General features: G+C 44.4%; 1 protein-coding gene across 1 annotated transcript in view; it reads left to right on the top strand.

Annotated features, from left to right (window-relative positions):
* The window catches only part of MYT1 (myelin transcription factor 1), a 175,328-nt gene that overhangs the window by 128,057 nt on the left and 24,792 nt on the right, over nt 1–22,479 (top strand). Inside the window, exons 15-18 of the mRNA XM_053391721.1 lie at nt 7,249–7,311; nt 7,498–7,566; nt 12,705–12,767; nt 19,016–19,099. Coding sequence (XP_053247696.1) covers nt 7,249–7,311; nt 7,498–7,566; nt 12,705–12,767; nt 19,016–19,099 — 279 coding nt within the window. The remainder of the gene's footprint in view (nt 1–7,248; nt 7,312–7,497; nt 7,567–12,704; nt 12,768–19,015; nt 19,100–22,479) is intronic.

Genomic DNA, 22,479 nt, shown 5'->3' with positions numbered 1-22,479 from the left:
TAGCCCTTAAGAAGAGGGACTTTATTGAACCTGCTCATTATGCAATAGCATGCAATGGAAATGGAAGTATCCCATTTCTTTGGGGAAACTCACCAAGCTCTTGTAATTGCCAGGTTGGTTTCTTAAAGAGGCCAGTTTGCTTACCACAGTGGCAAACCAGTCGTTTCTGAATGCCAAGGTAGCAAATCAATAAGGATGCCCATCTGCCATTACCCTTAAAGGTAAAGGGACCCCTGACCATTAGGTCCAGTCGTGGCCAACTCTGGGGTTGCGGCGCTCATCTCGCTTTACTGGCTGAGGGAGCCGGCGTACAGCTTCCGGGTCTTGTGGCCAGCAGGACTAAGCTGCTTCTGGCGAACCAGAGCAGCGCACGGAAACGCCGTTTACCTTCCCACTGGAGCAGTACCTATTTATCTACTTGCACTTAGACGTGCTTTCGAACTGCTAGGTTGGCAGGAGCAGGGACCGAGCAATGGGAGCTCACCCTGTCGCGGTGATTTGAACTGCCGACCTTCTGATCGGCAAGTCCTAGGCTCTGCGGTTTAACCCACAGTGCCACCCGCGTCCCTCTCCATTACCCATAGGGAGACCTGAAAAATGCACAGAGGAGAGTGTAATGTCAAGGAGTCCCTGGATCATCCTGTCTTCCCCATACACATTTGTCTCTTCCCAGTGATCTTTTGGTGGTAGCTGGATAATGATTTCATAGCTATTTCTGGCCTAGCAGTGGCATGGGACCCATCCCAGTCTAGCCAGTACAGCCCTCAGCTGTTCAGTAGGGATGGCTTGCTACAGGTTTCAGAAACGGTAGAGCCAGTTCCACATCAGTATCTCCTCGCTGATTCAGGCTTATTGGCAGCAGCTGGATCTGGGAAGCCAATGGGGCATTTGTGGAAGTTCAAAATGGCGGCTGGTTTGTATGGTGCCACCAGATAAGCCTGTGGCCAGGAGGACTGGCAGTCAGGAGGTGCCCAACAGGTGTTTGTGCTGGGTGTTCAGGCCACATGAGATGCCCCAAAGCATAGGCGCCGACTCCATGGGGCTTGAGGGGGCCCGAGCCCCCTCAAAAATTCGTTTGGGGGGGCTCCGCCCCCCCAATAATCTCCGGCGCCCCTCCAGCAGAGCGCCATCGCCGCCCCTCCCCCAGCCCAAAATGCACAGGGGGGGCGGGCTGCATGCCTCCTGCCCTCCCTCCCGAGCAAAAGCTCCACCCAATTTCCTTTGGAGCTGATTAATAGGCGCAGCACGCTCTCCCCTATTCGCTCACGAGGAGGCGGCGCCACTTTATTTGCATATTCATGAGCTTATTTATTATTCATGAGCTTTCCCGGGCCCCCCCAATATTTTTTATAAGTCCGCGTCGCTGCCCCAAAGTGACCTTGAGTAAATGGTTTGTTCCGCCACACCTTGTTTTTCCATGCTCTCCTACAGCTCCCGCCATACCCAGATCATGTCCCTCCCTGAATTCCTTGTATTCTTCTTTGGCTAAATAACTGACCTGACACTTTATGAGTAAGTGTCCAGTAGAATGTAGAAACAGAATGTCTACACAGTTATAGTCAACTTTTAACTCAGGGCAACAACATTATTATTTTTATATAAATTATTATTTTTATATAAATTATTATTTTATATATAAATGGTAAGACCATTCAGAAAGCTCACCTCTTTGCTGCAGTGCAGTAACTAAGAACGTTAGCTGTGAGCCTTAGTTTCAGATCTCACCACAGCCACGATCTCACCGTGTGAGTAGACTTGGGCAAGGTACACACATTTTCAGCCCTGGACCCACCCACTCACCCCCAGAAATATGCGGGTAATATTGCATACTGGAAGACTTCCTGCCTTACATGGTTGCCGTAAAGATGTGGGAAAATGGAAACACTTTGAAAGCTCTAAGGAGCTGCATAACAGGCTAAGAAGATGTTGAGCTCCATCTTGCCATCCACCACAAAAATGGGGTGGGGTCTGGGTTAAAGGCAGCAAAACCCTCAGAACCCCTTGTGGGTACTTTTTATTTTTAAGTATGCCTTTCCAGGAAGTGTAATCCATTAGAAATCTGACCAGAAATGGGGCAGGAGAGACTTAGAAATGGGACTGGCCAGCCTTTCACTTTACAGGAAACAGGAGCAGGCTTGAACCCTGCCAACACAACATCTCGTGTTTCATTCCTCGTTACTTGTTAGATGTAATTAAATTGTATTTTATATGCATGCAAAAAGTAGAAATTTGGGGGGGGTTGGGGGGGATCTGCATTTGAAACCCAGCTGAAATCAAACAAAGGAAGAATTCACACCAAGATCATCTCTGCTTCCGAACAGATACTGGCTCATTCACCCGCTAATGTGCTTTGCCCCCTCTCCCCCCCCCCCAAAAAAATATCCACATAATAAAAGGTACACTGAAATAAAAACTTTATGAACTGCAAAAGATATAAAAGACTTATGTTCTGGAACTTATTGAAATTGCCACTTTTCCTTCATTGAAGTCTTAATAATGTTGTAGAATTAATCTCCTTTTAAAGTTTTTGTACTGTACAATTCTTACTCTGCAAAGCACCTAAGGGGACATTTTGAAGGTCAAGGCAGAATAAAATAATGTTATAAATAAATGTGCATTTTTCTTAGATTGGGCACAATGAAATCAAGCTGCAATTTATTTTCAGATTTGTTGTGTTGAAGGTAGATGGGTTTTTAAAAAAATGTGTAAATTATATATAGATAGACAGATAGATAGATATGCATGCCAATTATTTTTATGGATTTTACATAATGTTTAACAAATTGTCACCAAATTAATACAAATTTAAAAGCTGACTCCCCCCGATGCCCCCTCTATTTTCCTCCCTCCTTTGCTGCTTCCAATAAAATAACTTTTTCCAACTATCATTTCAAAATACTTTCATCCCTTCTCCCTGCACATGCTCAGTTACCAATTCCTGCTGTGGCTTTTATACATTGCTATAACCTGTCCTCAAAATAGTCGAGTAGAGTAAATCCTCTTTCATCTTTATGTAATAGTCATCTGTCAATTCTGAAACGTTTCCTTCTGATACCACTTGAGGAACACTTTGCCTGAGAAAAACAGATCTCGCTTCCTCCCAGACAACGTACACACATTCCTCCCTAACATGGCCTTGAATATTATTATTATAATTATTATTACTATTATTATTATTAAACATGTCGGCAGATTCCCAAACTGCCGGAAGAAGTGGAAAATTACAGTGGTACCTCCGGTTGCGAATGGGATCCGTTCCGTAGGTCCGGGCGGATCCCAAGGTTTCCGCAACCCGAAGATCACTGTTCTGCGCACATGCGCACGGCGAAACCCGGTCCGATACTTCCAGGTTTGCAGCTTTCGTAACGTGAAGATTACATAACCAGAGGGTTACCTAAGCCGAGGTGCTACTGTATAGGATTCCTACAACGTTTTTGTTCCAAGACAGTGCAATCCAGTGGATTGGTTTTAGCAGCTGCAGCAGCGTCTGGCATTGTGCTTCCATGTTCAGTCCGCTTTATAGAGAGAGAGAGAATTGTATTCCATTGCTGTTCACAAGCATGGATTTGGTACTTTTTTTAAAAAAATGCAAGCGCTAACAATTACAAAAATCGCCCATAACCCTCGTGCTGGTGCACAGTGCAGAACCCAATTGCCACAAGCAAGTAACATCTAGGAAAAAGAGGACTTTCATCCCTATGTGAGCCACCATCAGTGCCGGATTTACGTATAAGCTAAACAAGCTATAGCTTAGGGTCCCACTCTCTTGGGGGCATAAAAAAAAATTAAAGGGGAAAAAACTGGATGTACATTTCCAAAATAAAACCTACATACAGCAACAGTGTTTCGTGTTGTATAGGCTCCTGTGATGTAATTAATGGGCCCCGCCTGCTAGCCTGCTCCCTAAAATATCCCTGGTTTGCTCATTTCTATATAAAGGGTGCCTACATTCTGCATGGACTGGTTGCATGGCAACATGTGCAAATGGCTTTAGATACCTTTTAGGTCCACAGATTACTATATAGCATATATTCAACAAAAAAACCAGCGACAATTTGTTGTTGACAAAGGACAGCTGGACATATAAGGGGCCCCATTACCTTCAGTAGCTTAAGGCCTCATCAAACCTAAATCTGGCCCTGGCCACCATCAAGGGGCACCTGGGTGAGAATGGAGTCTGGCTTATGCTGTGCAAGTGCTGTTGTTGTAAAGAGACCGAAAACTGCCTTATTTGTTCCTACTGCAGATTCACTCAAGTCTCACCCATCCTGGCAAGCTTCTCAAATGCGATATCTCTTCCTCAGATCCACCCACCCAAATCTTGACTCGCTACCTGCTCTTTTCCTTTTTTAATATACCGTATTTTTCGCTCTATAAGACGCACCAGACCACAAGACGCACCTAGTTTTTGGAGGAGGAAAACAAGAAAAAAAATATTCTGAATCCCAGAAGCCAGAACAGCAAGAGGGATCGCTGCGCAGTGAAAGCAGCAATCCCTCTTGCTGTTCTGGCTTCTGGGATAGCTGCACAGCCTGCATTCGCTCCATAAGACGCACACACATTTCCCCTTACTTTTTAGGAGGGATAAAGTGAGTATTATAGAGCAAAAAATACGGTATTTTATTTTCAAATTTTATAACCCCAGAATTCATAAATTCAATGCTTTTCCAAAAAAGAAAAAAAGAAACAATATAGACTTGCCCCCTCTCCTCCCCTGGGTTCCGATCTTTTCCCACATAATTTCTTGCATGTCTTTTTATCTCCAAATCCTTGTTTTCCCTCTTGTTTATCTTAATTTCCAATTATTTAATTACATAAATGTTATGTCAAACCTGCTAACGTTTTAATATATTTACAGTGGTCTTTTTAATAGCCTATAAATTTATTCCGTTCCTGCTCAAACTTTTTTCCCATCTTGATCTCTGATCTTTGTGGTCATCTTTGCCATTTCGGCATAGTCCATCATCTTAGTTGCCTGTTCTTCTTTTTTTGGTGTCTTCTCCTGTTTCCAGTTCGGGCAAGCAGCATACATAAATAACCTTTTTAGCTCCCTAGGTATTCCATCCCCTGTTAGTGCAAGTAAAAAGGCTTCTGGTTTTTTAGCGAAGGTTACCTTAAACATCAGGGACGCGGGTGGCGCTGTGGGTAAAAGCCTCAGCGCCTAGGGCTTGCCGATCGAAAGGTCGGCTGTTCGAATCCCCGCGGCAGGGTGCGCTCCCGTTGTTCGGTCCCAGCGCCTGCCAACCTAGCAGTTTGAAAGCACCCCCGGGTGCAAGTAGATAAATAGGAACCGCTTACTAGTGGGAAGGTAAACAGCATTTCCGTGTGCGGCTCTGGCTCGCCAGAGCAGCGATGTCACGCTGGCCACGTGACCCGGAAGTGTCTCCGGACAGCGCTGGCCCCCGGCCCCTTGAGTGAGATGGGCGCACAACCCTAGAGTCTGTCAAGACTGGCCCGTACGGGCAGGGGTACCTTTACCTTTACCTTACCTTAAACATCTTTTTCAATTCATTATATATCATTTCCCAGGAGTCTTTTACTTTTCTTCAGGACCACCTATCTGCTCTTTTCCTTGCTTGTCCATCCAAGCCCCTCCTGTCGGCCATGTCAGCTTAATAGAAACTCTGTGTCCAGAGGTACCACATCTCTGAATTCCATATCCTGGGAACAAACAATAGGGGAATGTTCTTGTGCCTTGCATCCAAGCTTCCCAGAGGCATTTGGTGGACTACCGCCGTAAGCGAAATAATGAACTAGATGAAAACAAGACACCATTCTCCCAGCTCCACCTCTGGCTTAAGGAAGCAATAGGACACAATGCATGAATTTTTAAAAAGGGGGGAACTGCTGTCCATTCAGTGGCTTGCCTCCCATCCCAGTCCTTCATAAACACAACACAGGACCTGCCCATGTGTGTCATCCCAGCTTTTTCTAGAGGGTCAAGCAGGGAGCAGGCCCAGGAAATCTCACTGCAGTTTAAAAAGTTTAAAAGTGAGCACCAGCATTAATTATGGACATTCATAAAACTGCCTTTCCTTCATGTCCCGAGATGGTTTACATCAGGCATGTCCAACTCCCAAGAGACTGTGATCTACTCCCGTTATAAAAAAAACCTGGCAGTGATCTACCCATTCGACTGACCAAAGTTGTTGAACTTTTTGGGGGGAGGAAGACCGGTTGGACAGGCCTGGTTTACATGAAAAAAAAGGGGACAGGGAACCCAGCAAAACCATTAAAATACAGTGGTACCTCGGTTGTCGAACGTAATCTGTCCGGAAGACCATTTGACTTCCGAAGCGTTCGGCAACCGAGGTGCAAAGGGCGGTCTGAAAAGTCAATGGAGAAAACTGAAGAAGAAAAAACTCAGCGGAAGTTCTTCGACTTCCAAGGCACGTTCGAAAACGGAAGCGTTTACTTCCGGGTTTTCAGCGTTCAGGTTCCAAAACATTTGACAAAGGAGATGTTCGAGAACCGAGGTACCGCTGTACCGATAAAACAAGGCTGTTGTTGTTGTTTAGTCGTTTAGTCGTGTCCGACTCTTCGTGACCCCATGGACCAGAGCACACCAAGGCAGGATGTCACAAAAAGCATAGAAGCAGTCAACAGAATTAAAACTTAAGGCTGAAAATTGAGTGTTTTATTGTTTTATTGTGTTTTTTTACCTGGTGCCAAAAATGCAACTGTGTAGGAACTAGGCAAGCCTTTCTTGGAAAAGTATCCCATGGCTGGGAGATCAACACTGAGAATGTCCTTTCCATGCTTGCTACCTGCCTCACCTGAGAAAATTCTTTACTATACATCTCAATGTATAGTAGGTGCATATGTGTGCAGGCAATCCTTCAAGCGTTCTCGTCCTAAATCTTTTAAATCATTGTATACTGATTTTATAAAAAGGAAAGGGGGGAAGCAACGTGGTGGGGGGGTGCCCTTAAGATGTCAGTCAGTTACATCCCCCCACACAAAATTCCTTAGCCAGTGTATGCAATTTATATAGCTGTATATAAAAATATATATAATCCTGCTGACAAGATGCCAAATTTCCTAATCAATGGTGCTTACAAAAGAAGCGTGGTTGGACTCCTAAAAAAAAAAATCCCTATGGTAATTTTTCTCCCCGATTTCTACAGAAGAAGGATTTTCTTCTCCCTTTTTATATTTTTAAATTTTTTTACATATGCATGAATCTTACTGGTTTCTTTAATTTTTTTTGCCACTCACGTTTTTTTCCCCATAATTATTTTTGTTCAGTTGCCCTACCCCAGGCTGTGATGGCAGCGGACACATCACGGGGAATTATGCCTCTCACCGCAGGTTAGTTGACCTTACCTACGCTATTCTTTCAGGCTCTGACAATCTCTTAAAGATCTCTCTTTTAAAAAAAATATAAAAATAGTGTGGATACTTTGGTTCTATTCCCTCTTCCCCTTTTCTTTTACCTCCCCTACCTTTTTTCTTTTTTTTTTAGCTTACCCAAATATTCTATCTCTTCTTTTTCAGCCTTTCTGGTTGCCCTCTTGCTGACAAGAGCCTCAGAAATCTCATGGCTGCCCACTCTGCTGACCTCAAGTATGTTTGCGCTAAACTTGAATCTCTCTCTCTCTCCCCTTTTCGCTACCTCTCTGCCTTTTTCTCCCTTCCCTCTGCACTTTTCCTTTAGAAAAAGGCTAATAAGAAACCTGCCTGTGAGTTTAAAAAAAATGATCTTAAACTGCCAATGCAAACAAAACAATATTGAGCTGGGAGATACGCAACATGTTGAATAATATTCAATTGCTGCTAGGAGATCATTGGCTTAGAATCTTCCGATATATATATTCCTTTGAACTCCAGGCAGATTTTTTATATTTTTTATTGGCTATCCTGGAGATGTGTCTTTCTTTTTCCCCCCTCACACTTCTCTCTTCATGGTCTTTTGGAGATTGCAACATTGCCAGAAATTTTCTTGGATAATAAAGCAGTACTATTTCCCACCCCATCCCACCCCCAGACAGGTTGATTAACTTTCTGCCACAGGCTGAGAAAAAAGGGTGATTTGTGAAAGGGGTTTGTGCAAGATTTACAGAGGGCCTTTCCTCTTTACTTGAGGAACAGCTTAGTGAAGCCCAAAATATTCATACCGGTTCCCCCCATCTGAAGATGGCTTTCTCATCATGTTGACAACAGTAAATTAATGACCGCTCAAACTATCCGTTCATACTTTATACGAAGCCAAATCAGGTGAATTGCACTTGGGTGGTATGTTAACTTTTAGGAGGAATTCTGTTTGCAAAAGAAAAATTTTAATGGGGGATCTAAGAGGAAGAAAACATGCATTTTTCAAGCGTGAATGTAAAGGTCTCCAGTAAGCGAGGAAAATCAGTAATTTGGTTGTATTTCCGTCAGTCCTGTTTTCACATTCACATGACTGGTTACTTCACATGAACAGTTGTTTTAACACTTGTTTCTCAGCGGACGTCAATTGACATGACTGCTTTGAGGGCTTAATTTTTTCTCTCCATTGTGACTTTTGATGTTTTTCGGTCAGGCTAACCCTGAACTGAATGTCCAGCTATCCAGTTCGACCAACCAGTACTATTCCATCAGGAATGGTTTGCCATGGTGAACTAAACTGGAATCTAGGCTGGAATAGTTGAGAGACTTGTACTCCATTAACATTCAACCTATGCAAACAAGGGAGAAATAGTAAGAATGGATGGAGGCTGAATCCAAAATGTACTTATGTGAATCAGTTTGGAGAGAGGGGGGTATTGTGCTAAGTATGTATCCATTCTAATACTAAAAAATACATTCTTGTTGGGAAATAAGCGCCATTTGGTGAAACCTAAGTAATTATTTTGGGGGGGAATGTAGCCCTCAAAATATAATTAAACAAGGGATAGTTTATTTCTAAAGTGCACTGGGATGTTTAAGAAATGAAGGTCCTCCTCTGGAATAATCCCCAAACAAGTTACTGTATTTTTCGCTCTATAGGACGCACTTTTTCCCTTCTAAAAAGTAAGGGGAAATGTGTGTGTGTGTTATGGAGCGAATGCAGGCTGCGCGGCTAAGCCCAAAGCCAAAACAGGGAGACAGAGCGCTGCGCAGCGCTCCATCTCACTGTTCTAGCTTGGGGTTAGCTGCGCAAAGCTTCTACAGGGCAGCGGGGTGAAGGCACCTTGCTGCCCTGCGGAGGCTTCAAAGGCTGTCCCCGAAGCCAGAACAGCAAGAGGCTATCCCAGAAGCCAGATCCCTCTTGCTGTTCTGGCTTCTGGGATTCAGAATTTTTTTCTTCTTGTTTCCTCCCCCCCAAACTAGGTGCGTCTTATCATACAGTGTGACCTATAGAGCGAAAAATACGGTATTTCTTTGCACATGAACACAAAGTGCTTCCAGGGTGATTTCAGACAGATACTTATTGTGGGGCAGAGGACGGTTTAAGCCAACAACCTGCTTGCGATATCTGAACCGCCCATTTGCAATATTGAGCCCCTGTCTGGAATCACCCGCAATATATGGTTAAAAAGCCAGACGCAGCTGAACTGTGCTGTTGCCTAGAATGTGCCCAAACGCAGCTTGCTGCTGATTTCACCATAGCCCAATTTCATACATTGGTTCCATCTCATTTCCCCCAAAAGGTAAGTTCTTCCCAGCCTGGTAGACTTCTTTTCCCCTCAGAGATGATTGAATGATTCACTTTTATTTTATTTTTTATTTTTATTTTATTTTTAAAATACCCCACTCTTCAGCCAAAACGGAGGGGAAACTACCCAGAGCAGTTTACAAATATCAATAAAAATACAATAATAGGACCAAAACGTCTTGACAGGATATTTAATAACACTGCGGGGAAAGAGAAGCAGATCACAATTCTGTGCACATTAGAGTTCATTCTTTCATTCCAAGTCACAGTGCCTCAACCACATTAGTTTCGGTGCTTTCATTTCACTCATTCGGCAGCAAGTCATCAAATGTCAACAAAACAAGCCTTGAGAAAGCAAGTTATATACTTGCATTCAATGTTCTTCACACAGGTACGTGTGGCCCTGATTCAAATCAACCTCCAGGAACTGCCAAGTGTCTTAATACGGTGTTAATTACTCCAGAGGAGTTGTGAATAGTTGCTTGGGGAGCCTTAGTGCAAGATGAAGCAGAATATAATCCCTGTGTCCCCAAATTATTGCTACCCTCAAGTCTCCCACCACGTTCCCCATTCAAGATGCTAGATGAGATTTTAGTCATCCAGCCATTTAGTCATTTAGTCCTGGAATGGTCAATGTTTTGTTACAGTTCTTTAGAACATGTCCCAAAATATTTAGCACTGTGTGGGCTGCACCTCTTCAAACTTGAAATATTTTAAGAAGTACCTGCTCTCTGCTAGCAGAAACAGCATTCTGTGCACTGTGTTCCCTTCCAATGTATTACTTTGAATCAAGAGAGTGAAATTACGGTGGTGATTGTGATTCATTACCTGCCCGTTGCCCTAAGGTCCCAGGGTGGGTCACAGCCATTTAAAATACAACATTAAAAACGGTTTAGAGAACAAATTACAGTCACCAGAATAGGGCGTGTCTTCAAAAACATACACCTCGAATGTCAAAGGCCAGGGTGCCCTTACTCAGTTGTTTCTCATTGCAAAGCTGAAATGGGAGAAAGCGTTTGGATCAAATAAGAGCAGACCTGAAACTGTGAACTGAATTAAACTCAATTTCTCCCTCACCCCACCCCGTGACCGGAAAAGGTTTAGTATTTTGTCTTATGATCAATGCTGCATTTGTTTCCATGTATCTGTACAAATGTGTGTTCTTAGGAGCATTGTCTGATTCTGAGGATGTTGTCAGGTGTCTTTCACTTAAAGTCGGAAAAGATTACGGTCTTAGAGAAGAGAAAGGAAAAGTAAAGGGCGTGGGAAACAGATCTGTGGAGTCTGGGACTCCATCAGTATTGGGTTTGACTCATAAATGGAGATATCAACACAACTTCCACCACAGAGAAAGCCAAAATATGTTGCACGGGTAGTAGAATACTTCTTCTTCTTCGCAATCACTCGTAGCCGAGTAAGATTGTCTTCCATAAACACGGTTTTAACAATGAGTCCGTAGGTGACTGTAGAGGCCAATTCTGGATCCACACATCCTTCCACAATGGGGACATTGGTTTCTGGGCAGGAGCTGATCACAGTGTGAATAGGGCACCTTTTCTAGCTCCTCCCCCTTTTCAGGGCAAGTAGAGTAGATCCTAAAAAGCTGGTGTGCACTTGTCATTCTCAAGACTCAAAGCAGGAAATCTGATATCCATCAGTACTCCAGGATGCCAAGACCAAAACAGAGGAGGTGTGGGTGATCCAAGTTTAGGTGGCTTGACCTTTCATGGCTAGCTACAATTCAGTGACAAAGCTCCTACACTTGTACATCAAGCATTACTACTAAAGGAAAAGATGAGAATGTGGCTACTTTGGTGGCAAATCCCAACATTTGCATCTCCTTCAACAATGGGCACCAAACATGTTGCCCTCCAGTTCTTGTTGGAGACCAATTCCCAACAGCCTCAATCGGTTGTACTTCCGCAACATTTGGAGGGTTACAACAACATTCAAAAGGCGGGAAGCAAAAAAGCACCATCCCCTTGTGAGATGAAGCATAGGTGCCCATGATATGCAGAGACAGCGTAGCAAATACTAAGAGTTATGAGTGGCAAAGCTTACATTTCTATACATCAGTGACAGTGAAGAAGCAACGAGGTGGAAATGGGAGGATGCATCATGTTCCTCTTAAGCAACTAAACTTAGCAATGAAACCAAATTCAAGGTTTGCTTCTCAGAACTTGAGCCCTGCAGGGCATCAGGTCAGAGTTGTCTGTCCCCCTTCTGCCTATTACAGCATTAAAGAGGAAGACAGGTGAGCGAAGCACCAGAAATTTCTGCTTCGTATTCGAAAACATTTTCTTACTGATAAGAACAATGAATTTCAAGTTGTACTGGCGGTTTCCGTTGGAGGAGAGCTTTGCTCCCTAGACTAGTATTCCGTACAACTGAATAAAGACTGTTTGCTTACATTGAAATTTGAATTTGGTAAAGATGAGCGTAGGGAAATGGTTGCATTTTTCGTTCCAGCGCAAGTTTTAATCCTCTCGTTTTCACCAGGCTTCCCATACCCATCCTATAGCCATAGCCACGGAGCATTGAATAGGATTGTGCATCTACTTCTGTTATTTTTGCATTTTCTTCTTTGATACTGCCTGGAAATCCATGTTGTTAAGTTATGGGTGAACATATCAGACGACACAGCGATTCTTCAAACAGCTCTTGTTTATTCACAGGCCAGAACTGAACTGAAGGGCTCAGTCAGCCTGCTTATATAGAGCTCCAGTACAACGTAACTGTAACAATTTTCTAAAACTATCCAATCACTGAACGTCACTTTCGATCCCTTATTTGCATAACTATCTACAGTATCCCCCTGCTGGCCCAGGGTGAGAACTTTAGTACATAACACATGTAAGGCCTGGAACACTGACAAATAGCTCAGTAGTGAGAGAGGGAGACCCCAAACATGTATGGCAAATCAATTGTCTTCAAAATCATTTTATCCTTGTTTTGCTGTGGAAGCTGAAGACAAACAGGTAGACAGCAGTCGTGCCGGTGTCATTTGACGTAGATTGACTTGAATGCTACCATCGGTTTGCAACTTTGTTCCTCAGCTACTTCTCTTTCTTTTATCCTTCTTCAGGTGCCCAACGCCCGGCTGTGACGGCTCCGGCCACATAACAGGAAATTATGCATCACACAGGAGGTGAGTCAGACTTCTTTGTGCAATGTGGAGAGAAATGAGGGGAAACTGAGGAGGAAGCAAGATGGAAGCTGCCTGGGACAAACTGAGGAGGGGCAGGCGCAAGGTTTTTTAAGGTCTGAATTACAGTGGTACCTCGGGTTACATACGCTTCAGGTTACATACACTTCAGGTTACACACTCCGCTAACCCAGAAATAGTGCTTCAGGTTAAGAACAGAAATCGGGCTACGGCAGCACAGCGGCAGCAGGAGGCCCCATTAGCTAAAGTGGTGCTTCAGGTTAAGAACAGTTTCAGGTTAAGAACGGACCTCCAGAACGAATTAAGTACTTAACCCGAGGTACCACTGTACTTTGTTGTGAAATGATGCAGGTCTAAAAAGTGTGTGCCGCCAACGTGAAAAGTTCGGAGAGCTCTGCTTTAAAGCCTAGATCATTCGTGAGCGACGGCTGATACGTCTGGCTTTGTTGCTGTTTTATGCGAGGATGAGAAATTGCCACAAAGCATGGCCACCACAGTCCTTTGAGGCACTTCCGTGAGGTGGAATGGCTGCTGTGCTGCTGTGTGATAAAAAGGAGGCAGCTTTGAGTACAATTTCCCTCCCCTCGTATGTGACTTGTCAGCAACAACTGAGACTTTTGAGGTCCTGGAAAAGGATTCGAAATGCACTATCGGGCAACCATGAGGCCAAGTGAGCAGTCGGCAGCCATCCCTCACGAAATAGCCAGCTTTTAAAGGGATGGAGCATGTGAGATTTATATTTTACCTCAGCCAGCAAACATGTACTGAACTCTGACTCGCTGCACCCTGTGTTGATCACAACCCACCCATTGCAAAGGTTTCTGGCTTGCCAGCCCCTGTAGCCATTTTCCCCCCTGAAACAGCATATCTGGGGTGGCTATATGCCCTACTTTACAGAGGACAGCCCTCTGTTTTGAAGAGTTTGAAAAGGACAATTCTCTACTTGAAAATGTCCTCTGTTCAGGCCAAGTCTGCTTTAAAGACACTCAGGAGAGGCCTTAAAACTGCCCATACACAGTTGAGGTGGCAGTTGGGGATTATTTGCAGCAATCATTTCTAAGGTGGAATCTACACACATATAAAAAACGCTGTGAAAATGCTTTTTTTAAAAAAAAAGTTTTGAAAAATGCATTGAATTTGGCATAGCTCACTATCACCACCTAGTGTCAAATTTGTATATTGCACGTTACAACACATTGAAAACATTTTATTTGCAGCTGTATAGCTGAGTCCTAAGTTAGAGGCAATACATATAAACTGCCATACACAAACTGGTGCCCTCTTCTGTGATGCAAGTTCTTATTTCTTTTTTTTTTTAGCACATCTCTGTGATGGGAGGGCAAGTGAAACCAGAAACAGCCTCTCAGGAGAATGGGGAGGAAGACATTGAAAGACAGAGGATATATGGGGAAAGATGGTCTCAGATGTCTATTGGGTTTTGACAGAGAGCTTGAGAAAGGAATGGTGGATCTAGGAGGGCAGGGCCCAGAAAAATCCTCAGAAGTTTCGTGAAGGGCTAATGCCACTTTTGAAGGCCAGGAGATTCACGGGGCAGAGGAAGGAGACGGAAAATTAAAAATGCTTATCGTGCAGAGAGAGCCAGTGTGGTGTAGTGGTTAAGAGCGGTAGTCTCGTAATCTGGGGAACCGGGTTCGCGTCCCTGCTCCTCCACATGCAGCTGCTGGGTGACCTTGGGCCAGTCACACTTCTCTGAAGTCTCTCAGCCCCACTCACCTCACAGAGTGTTTGTTGTTGGGGAGGAAGGGAAAGGAGAATGTTAGCGGCTTTGAGACTCCTTAAAGGGAGTGAAAGGCGTGATATCAAATCCAAACTCTTCTTCTTCTTCTTCTTCTTCTTCTTCTTCTTCTTCTTCTTCTTCTTCTTCTTCTTCTTCTTCTTCCCAAGGCCTCCCAACTGGCTCCATCGCAATAAATTATCCTAATAATAAACCACCTCCCTGAAGTTCTCTTGCATTTTGCTTGGCTTGGGGAAGGGGAATTGTAGAAAGCAAATGGCCTATTAAAGGCAAATTCCTTCCGTGATCAATGAAGGAAAAAGCAGAGAAAGGGAAACAAGTTGAGGAGAGAATATGGATTGCAGGTGAGGTGGGGTTGGTGCACGGTGCAATGAAGAGAAAAGTTGCAACATGGCACAATAAATACGTCAGGGATGATAACCCGCCCACCCTCCAACCAAGATGTTCTCGCTTTCTTATGAACTTCTGTTTTCATTTGCTGTGCCCTTCTGCTTTAAAGTGCTGCTTCCCGATTTTGAGGTGGGAGATACGAAAGCCCAGCTTTTTCTGTAACTGGTGGAGTAAGGGCTCACCTCAGCCAGCACCAGTCTAACTCCCAGTTGCTGGCTGGATAGTGGGCCACCCTCTAATCAGGGCCGGATTTACGTATAAGCTAAAGAAGCTATAGCTTAGGGACCCACTCTCTTGGGGGCCCCAAAAAAATTTAAAGGGGAAAGAACTGGATGTACTGTACATTTCTAAAATATAAGATAATAATAATAATTAATAATAATAATTTTTTATTTATACCCCTCCCTCCCTGGCCAGAGCCAGGCTCAGGGCGGCTAACACCAGTAAAATTACAATTAAAAAATATAAATATAAAAATATAAATATAAACCAATGTAAAATGCAGCCTCATTTTAATAGTAGCCCATAGATCAAAACCATAAGGGGAGGGAAACTTAAGGGCCAGACTGAGTCCAAGCCAAAGGCCAGGCGGAATAGCTCTGTCTTGCAGGCCCTGCGGAAAGATGTCAAGTCCCGCAGGGCCCTAGTCTCTTGTGACAGAGCGTTCCACCAAGTCGGGGCCAGTACTGAAAAGGCCCTGGCCCTAGTTGAGACCAATCTAACCACCTTGTGACCTGGGACCTCCAAAATGTTGTCATTTGTGGACCTTAAGGTCCTCCATGGGGCATATCAGGAGTGGCGGTCCCATAGGTACGTGGGTCCTAAAAAACAAATAAAATAAAACCTACATGCAGCAACAGTGTTTTGTGTTGTGTAGGCGCCTATGATGTAAGTCATGGGCCTTGCCTGCTAGCCTGCTCCCTAAAATATCACTGGTTTGCTCCTTTCTATATATAGGGTGCCTACATTCCGCATGGACTGGTTGCACGGCAACATGTGCAAATAGCTTTAGACACCTATTAAGTCCATAAATAACCATATAGCATATATTCAAGACAAAAGCAACAGTGACAATTTGTTGTTGACAAAGGACAGCTGGACATATAAAGGGCCCCGTTACCTTCAGTAGCTTAGGGCCTCATCAAACCTAAATCCAGCCCTGCCCTCTTTAATGCATGATTGTTCTCATGTGAACACCCAAGTAGGGCGACAATTTCATTCCAGTTTCACAGGTGTCTTACTTGCTCGTGGCTCAGTGGGCAAGCTGCAGTGTGCTTGTGAAAAGTTGGCAAGAAGTGAGCCCTCCTTTCATGTCTTGAATCATATATATTTCCCCGAATCAGATTAGAAGCTCTCGCTCTCTCCAGCAAAATAAAAGACAAAAGGGTCAGATTTTAGCTGACACAAAATTTCCAGTTAATAACACCACCTATTTATGACTTCTATTATCTTTTTTTTCAAACATTAATGGGCACCTCACAGCCTCCCAATTGAACACTTCCATTAACAGCCGCCGTCTGCTAGCAAATATCTTCTTATCTAGGCACTATTAATTGCGAAGTCTCTCCCCCTCAAAGCAAATGGCTCCCCCCCCCGGCTTTTCCCTTCTTAATTTTCACCACCACTTTGTCCCTTTGTGAGGTGCGGAAACAGAATGATCAAAGCACCCAGGCAGGAGAATCAAAGGGGAGAAATTGTTCCTTTTTTGCTGCTGGAAAATGGGATGTTCGGTTGAAGGGAAGGAGTTTTGCAGAAAGTCGATGTTGTGCAGCGGTGAAGGGTAAAACAGGGGTAAAAGTGGCTTTAAAAGATTTCAGTAAATGAAATAAGGTTACACAAAGCACTCTGAATGCACAAGTATTCTTATGCAGGAAATCTGGGGTAGGGGTGTGTGTGTGTGTGTGTGTTGGCAAAAGTGAAATAGGGGCAAGACTGAGAAATGCAGAGGTTTTGCATTGGCCCAGCAGAAGAGGAGCTTGTGTAAGAAGAAAGGGAATTGAAATGAAACTGGCATTGAAATGAGGACTTCTGCTTTGATGCATGCAACAGGGTTGCTGTGTATGGACATTAAATGGAGGTGAGAAAGTTGCATGATCACCGAGATGCAGGGAGTTGAATACAGTGGTACCTTAGTTCTCAAACTTAATCCATTCCAGAAGTCCATTCCAAAACCAAAGCGTTCCAAAACCAAGGCGCCCTTTCCCATAGAAAGTAATGCAAAACGGATTAATCCATTCCAGACTTTTAAAAACAACCCCTAAAGCAGCAATTTAACATGAATTTTACTATCTAACGAGACCATGGATCCATAAAATGAAAGCAATAATCAATGTACTGTACTATAAAATAAATAAGACAGTATTGCAGATGATAAAAATAAAAATCAGTTTTTTGTTCTCACCTGCACTGATGCTAGTCATTGTTTGGATGGGGGGGGCTTTTATCCATTTCCACAGCCACACGATCAATCAATCAATCAATCAATCAGTAGCTCCACACAGTCACAAAAACAAATTAACCGAAAAAGCCTCAAAAACAAAAACGCAAAATAAATAGCAAAAACAAAAGCGCCAAACTTAATCAGTTCCGGAAGTCTTTGACTTCTGAAATGTTCGAAAACCAAGGCGCAGCTTCTGATTGGTGCAGGTGCCCCAGAAACAATAAATGACAACTGCATCGGACGTTCGGCTTCCGAAAAACATTCTGAAACCAGAACACTTACTTCCAGGTTTTTGGAATTTGAGAACCAAGGCATTTGACTACCAATGTGTTTGAGAACCAAGGTACCACTGTATGTGCTCTCTGCGGAAAAGACTTGTTACATAGTCAGGCTCTCCACGCAGGTTTGGTAACATCAGAGTTCTCTGCATTTCCTGGTGTGGCTCTTAGCCCAAGCCTGCAGCAGGGTTTCTACGAGTCCATGGGAAAGAAGGAAGGGGAGTCCATATGCTGCACCATGCCCAAGACAGCAGTGCACAGCTCATTCACAAGAAAAGGTGCAAGTCTTTTTAAACAACAGGAAAGGGCTTTATTCTGCATGGCCTCAGCTAGCTTAAGCACCATGCCCCAGGCCAAGCGAGCAGCCTCAGAAGCGGGAGCTCAGGAGGGACAAATCGGAAGCATGCAATGCAAGGAAACTCATCGGTGGCTGTTTTTGCACATTACAACAGTGCCAGGGGAATAAAATACAGTCATACCTCGGGTTACAGATGCTTCAGGTTGTGCGTTTTCGGGTTGCGCACCGCGCTGAACCCGGAAGTACCGGAACAGGTTACTTCCTGGTTTTGGCGCTCACACATGCACAGAGGCATTAAATCGTGCTTTGCGTATGCGCAGAAGCGCCGAATCGTGACCCACGTGTGTGCAGACACAGCACTGTGGGTTGCGAATGTGCCTCCCGCACAGATCACGTTTGCAACCCAAGCGTCCACTGTACAAGGAGGGGATTTAAATAAGATAGAAAGTCTATGAAATAAGATAGAAAGTCTATGAAAGTCACAATAGTCCAGCTGAAAGGTAAGGTCCAGAATCAGAGTGCAAAGGACATGGCAGATCCTAGCTGTACTGAGAAGAAAGGGTTCACTTGAATATAAGAGGCAAACGAAAAGAGTTTAAAACGATGTCAGCAATGCACGTATCTGATTCACGGTGGAGATAAAAAGGAAGGGTTGCACAGAAAGACGGTGTGTTTCTAATATTGTCAGCCTGGGCCTTTGGTGTATTGAGTGCTGCGCTATAAGTCACACTTGGCTGTCCTTGCGTGGGTTTAGAGAGACCGGGTGAATTCCTTGGGTGAAGCCCAGAAAATGAGTTGAACAGGATAGCTGATACGAAAGGTCTTCTCTCCCATCTCTGCCCACCTCAGTTTTAGTCTACCCCTGTATACTTTTTCTAATTCAGATCGTGTGCATTTTGGAACAGGGAATATAACCTCTTCCTATCCTGAGTCCTTGAGAAAGGGGAAGGAATGATAAATGAATGGAGGTTGGAGGGCGTCAGAAGCGACTTGAGTTCTAGGAGCGGGAAACACACTGGCAGGCTGCAAGTAAGGTGCCTTCTCTTTTCTTCTTTTTAAAAAATGTAGTCTGTCGGGCTGCCCTCGTGCCAAGAAAAGTGGGATCAAGATCACCCCCACAAAGGATGACAAAGAGGATCCAGAGCTGATGAAGTAAGTGAGAAGACAATTCCCAGGCAAAATGTGGACATGATGATGTACATCGTTTCCTTTCAACATGCAAGATCCTAGCATAAGTCTGGTGTCCAAATGTGGTCCTTTCTAGTTCTTGTAATTTTCCCCGGGCCCGTCCCAAACAAGAACTGGGCATCCGCAGTGGCTGAATTGCATCCTTGAACTTTGATGATGATGATATTATAATTATTTGTACCCCATACCCACCTGACTGGGTTGCCCCAGCCACTCTGGGTGGCTCCCAACCGATACAAGAACACAGTAAAACATCAAACATTTAAAACTTTCATATACAGGGCTGCCTTCAGATGTCTTCCAAAAGGACCGGACATCATTTAATAATAGAATTGAAGAGTTAGAAGGGACCCCAAGGGTCATTTAGTCCAAGCCCCTGCAATGCAGGAATCAGCTGGTTGAGTTGATTGATTAAGTGGAATCATTTCCTGGCTTGTTGTTCTCAAACTAAAGTGATATGATTCCACTGCGTTGAGCATGCACTTAACTGCTAGCAGTTCAGTGGGATTACCTGTTGTACCTAATGACACTTTGGTGTAAAACTGGTGGTGCTGTGGTGTAAACCACTGAGGCTTGGGCTTGCCAATCAGAAGGTTGGCGGTTCGAATCCCCGCAACGGGGTGAGCTCCCATTGCTCGGTCCCTGCTCCTGGCAACCTAGCAGTTCGAAAGCACATCAAAGTGCAAGTAGATAAATAGGTACCGCTCCGGCGAGAAGGTAAATGGTGTTTCCGTGCGCTGCTCTGGTTTCACCAGAAACGGTTTAGTCATGCTGGCCACATGACCCAGAAAAACTGGCTGCGGACAAACTTCGGCTCCCTCGGCCAGTAAATCAAGATGAGCGCTGCAACCCCAGAGTCGTCTGTGACTGGACCTAACAGTAAGGGGTCCTTTACCTTTTACAGGTTTTTGTTGTTGTTGTTGTTTTTTAATGCCAGGAAAGTTTCTATTTGCTGGTTGGAGAGTTCTCGGATTTTGGCATCCTTAGCTTAGCTCTCACTAATCTGCATGATACCGCCTTTCATCAACTCATTATCAATCATTAGTGTGCTTAATTTGAAAAGCTTTAATCATCCTTTCCATTCCTGATTAATCAGCGGAACTCACAATAAGAAAAGACTCCGGGACGTAGAATTCTTGAAAGGGCTACTGTTATCGTACAAACTGCAGTGTGGTGTCGACTCCTTCCTCTCTGTCTACCGTTTGCTGCAACATAAAATGAGAGAGAACAGGGTATCCTTCCCTTCTAGCAATGAGTGGAAGCTTTTGCTCATTTCAGTTGGGGTTTGATAAAATTGGGGGGGGGGGTCCTATTCTGAATCCCCCTGTTCTGAAATTTGCTGCATCACTAATGCAGCCCCCACATCTTGGTATGAGTTTTCCACTCATCTGCTAAGGCTAACACACTAACTTTAAAGCAGATTTGAAGCACATTGTTTACCTTAAATAATTCTGGGTGTTGTATTTTGTTAAAGGTGGCTGGGAGTTGTAACTCTAGGGGGGGAGCATAAACTATAGAGGGATAAAATGTGCCCAGTTATTTGAGGGGAATCATGTGCTTTAAAAATATTGTGTGTACACAGCCCAAGACAGGAAATAAGCAGTCCTGCAGAGCTGAAGAGACTTGCATTACCCTATGCCCCATAGCCAGACTGTCAGGGTTCAGGAAATCAGCTTTGTCCCCATCCTCCCTTTGGCAGTAGATAAGCAGAACAAAGGGAAAGGAGTCTTCTTACCAGTTAGAAACTTTAATGATCACATTTCCTAGGAATGAAGGTGCTCCCAGTTAAGGGCTCCACCCACTTCCTCCCTAGTCACCCACGTCACTACCACGTCTTGTAACCTGATCTCATAACTACCGTGCTTGGAAACGTACTGGGAGCCAATGTGGGTCTTTCAAGACCGGTGTTATATGGTCTTGGCGGCTGCTCCCAGTCTAGCTGCTGCATTCTGGATTAGTTGTAGTTTCTGGGTCACCTTCAAAGGTAGCCCCATGTGAGCACATTGCAGTAGTTGTGGCGATCACACAGGGTCCCCGGACGTTTCACCGTCTATTGATCCCTGTGCCACCATTTTATTTCTCGCTGCCACCACCCAGGCCTTACCTGGTACAATACCGAGTCCAGTCAGGTTTAAATTGGAACATAAACTTCTGTTTATTTATTGCAGTTTAACAAGCGTGTGGTTTCATAAACGGTATTGGTCAATTACAATCATAGGATTCCTATCCAGACCTATAACTTCCACTACCTGCTCTCACTCACTAAACCACCTCTCAGATATTTACTCGTCTTCCTAGCTCCTAACTGTTCTTGACTCAACTTATTGCGCTACGCTAACTCAACCTCCCCACAGACTGTATCCCAATTCACTCCCACTCCAACCAACCACCCAACTCCCAACCAACTCCCCCCTTCGCCCCTCCCAGAGCTGGTTTTATAGTCCCTCTGACTCCACCCCCCTGGGTTCTGATTGGGTAACTTGTTTAACTATTTCACCTCCAGCACTCTCATATGTTAACGTCACAGTAGTCAAAGTGGGAGATAACTAGACCATGCACCACTCTGGCGAGACAGTCTGTGGGCAGGTAGGGTTTCAGCCTCCTTCTCTCTCTCCCAGTGCTTCTTCTCCATCCAGTATTTCCCAGCTTCTGCCTTCTGAACTATGCCCCTCTGCAAGCCACTGTTCCAAATCTATACTGTCCTCCTGCTCCTGGATAGATTCAGGATCTTGATCAGGGGAGGGGGAGGGGGAGGCTCCCACCATTCCTCCTCAGTGTAGCCCTCCTCAGCACAGTCCCCAACACAGACCCATCTTCTGCTGTCCACAGTAGCATCGTATGTCAGCAAATTGGCCATCTGCACCCCAGAATGTGGTGGTTTTTCGGAGCACTGAAGGGGAATAAGCCAGTGATGAGCTAGGACATTTGACTGTGCTGCCTCTCCTGATGATGTATGTCCTTCCCCCTCTGGTTCCACAATTCCCTACACACTCCTTGGCCTCACCTTGCTCTTCCACCGCCCTGGGATATTCCAGGGTCACTGTCTCAACAGAAGAAACAGCTTCAAATTCTTCACACTTAGGAGACTATAGTAAACACTGATGCTGTAAGTGATCCAAAGGTCTTTGTAAGAACCAGATGACGTTTCGGAGCCATCTGCTCCGACTTCTATCCCCAGGATAGCGCACCATTTGCATTAAATGAGCCGTGTCGCAATTAGCAGGAGTAAGCAGAGTTTATTAAAAATTGAGCGAGCCCAGTTTTAAAAACTAGTGGAAAAGCAGCAGCAGCAGCAAAGCTACTTTGCTTTTGACTTTAATGTTCTAAAATTGCTTGGGGAGGTA

Source organism: Podarcis raffonei, chromosome 6, assembly GCF_027172205.1.
Source record: "Podarcis raffonei isolate rPodRaf1 chromosome 6, rPodRaf1.pri, whole genome shotgun sequence".
Classification (NCBI taxonomy): Eukaryota; Metazoa; Chordata; class Lepidosauria; order Squamata; family Lacertidae; genus Podarcis; species Podarcis raffonei.
Note: the sequence above shows the minus strand (reverse complement) of the source record. Positions and strands in the feature narration are given on the sequence as shown.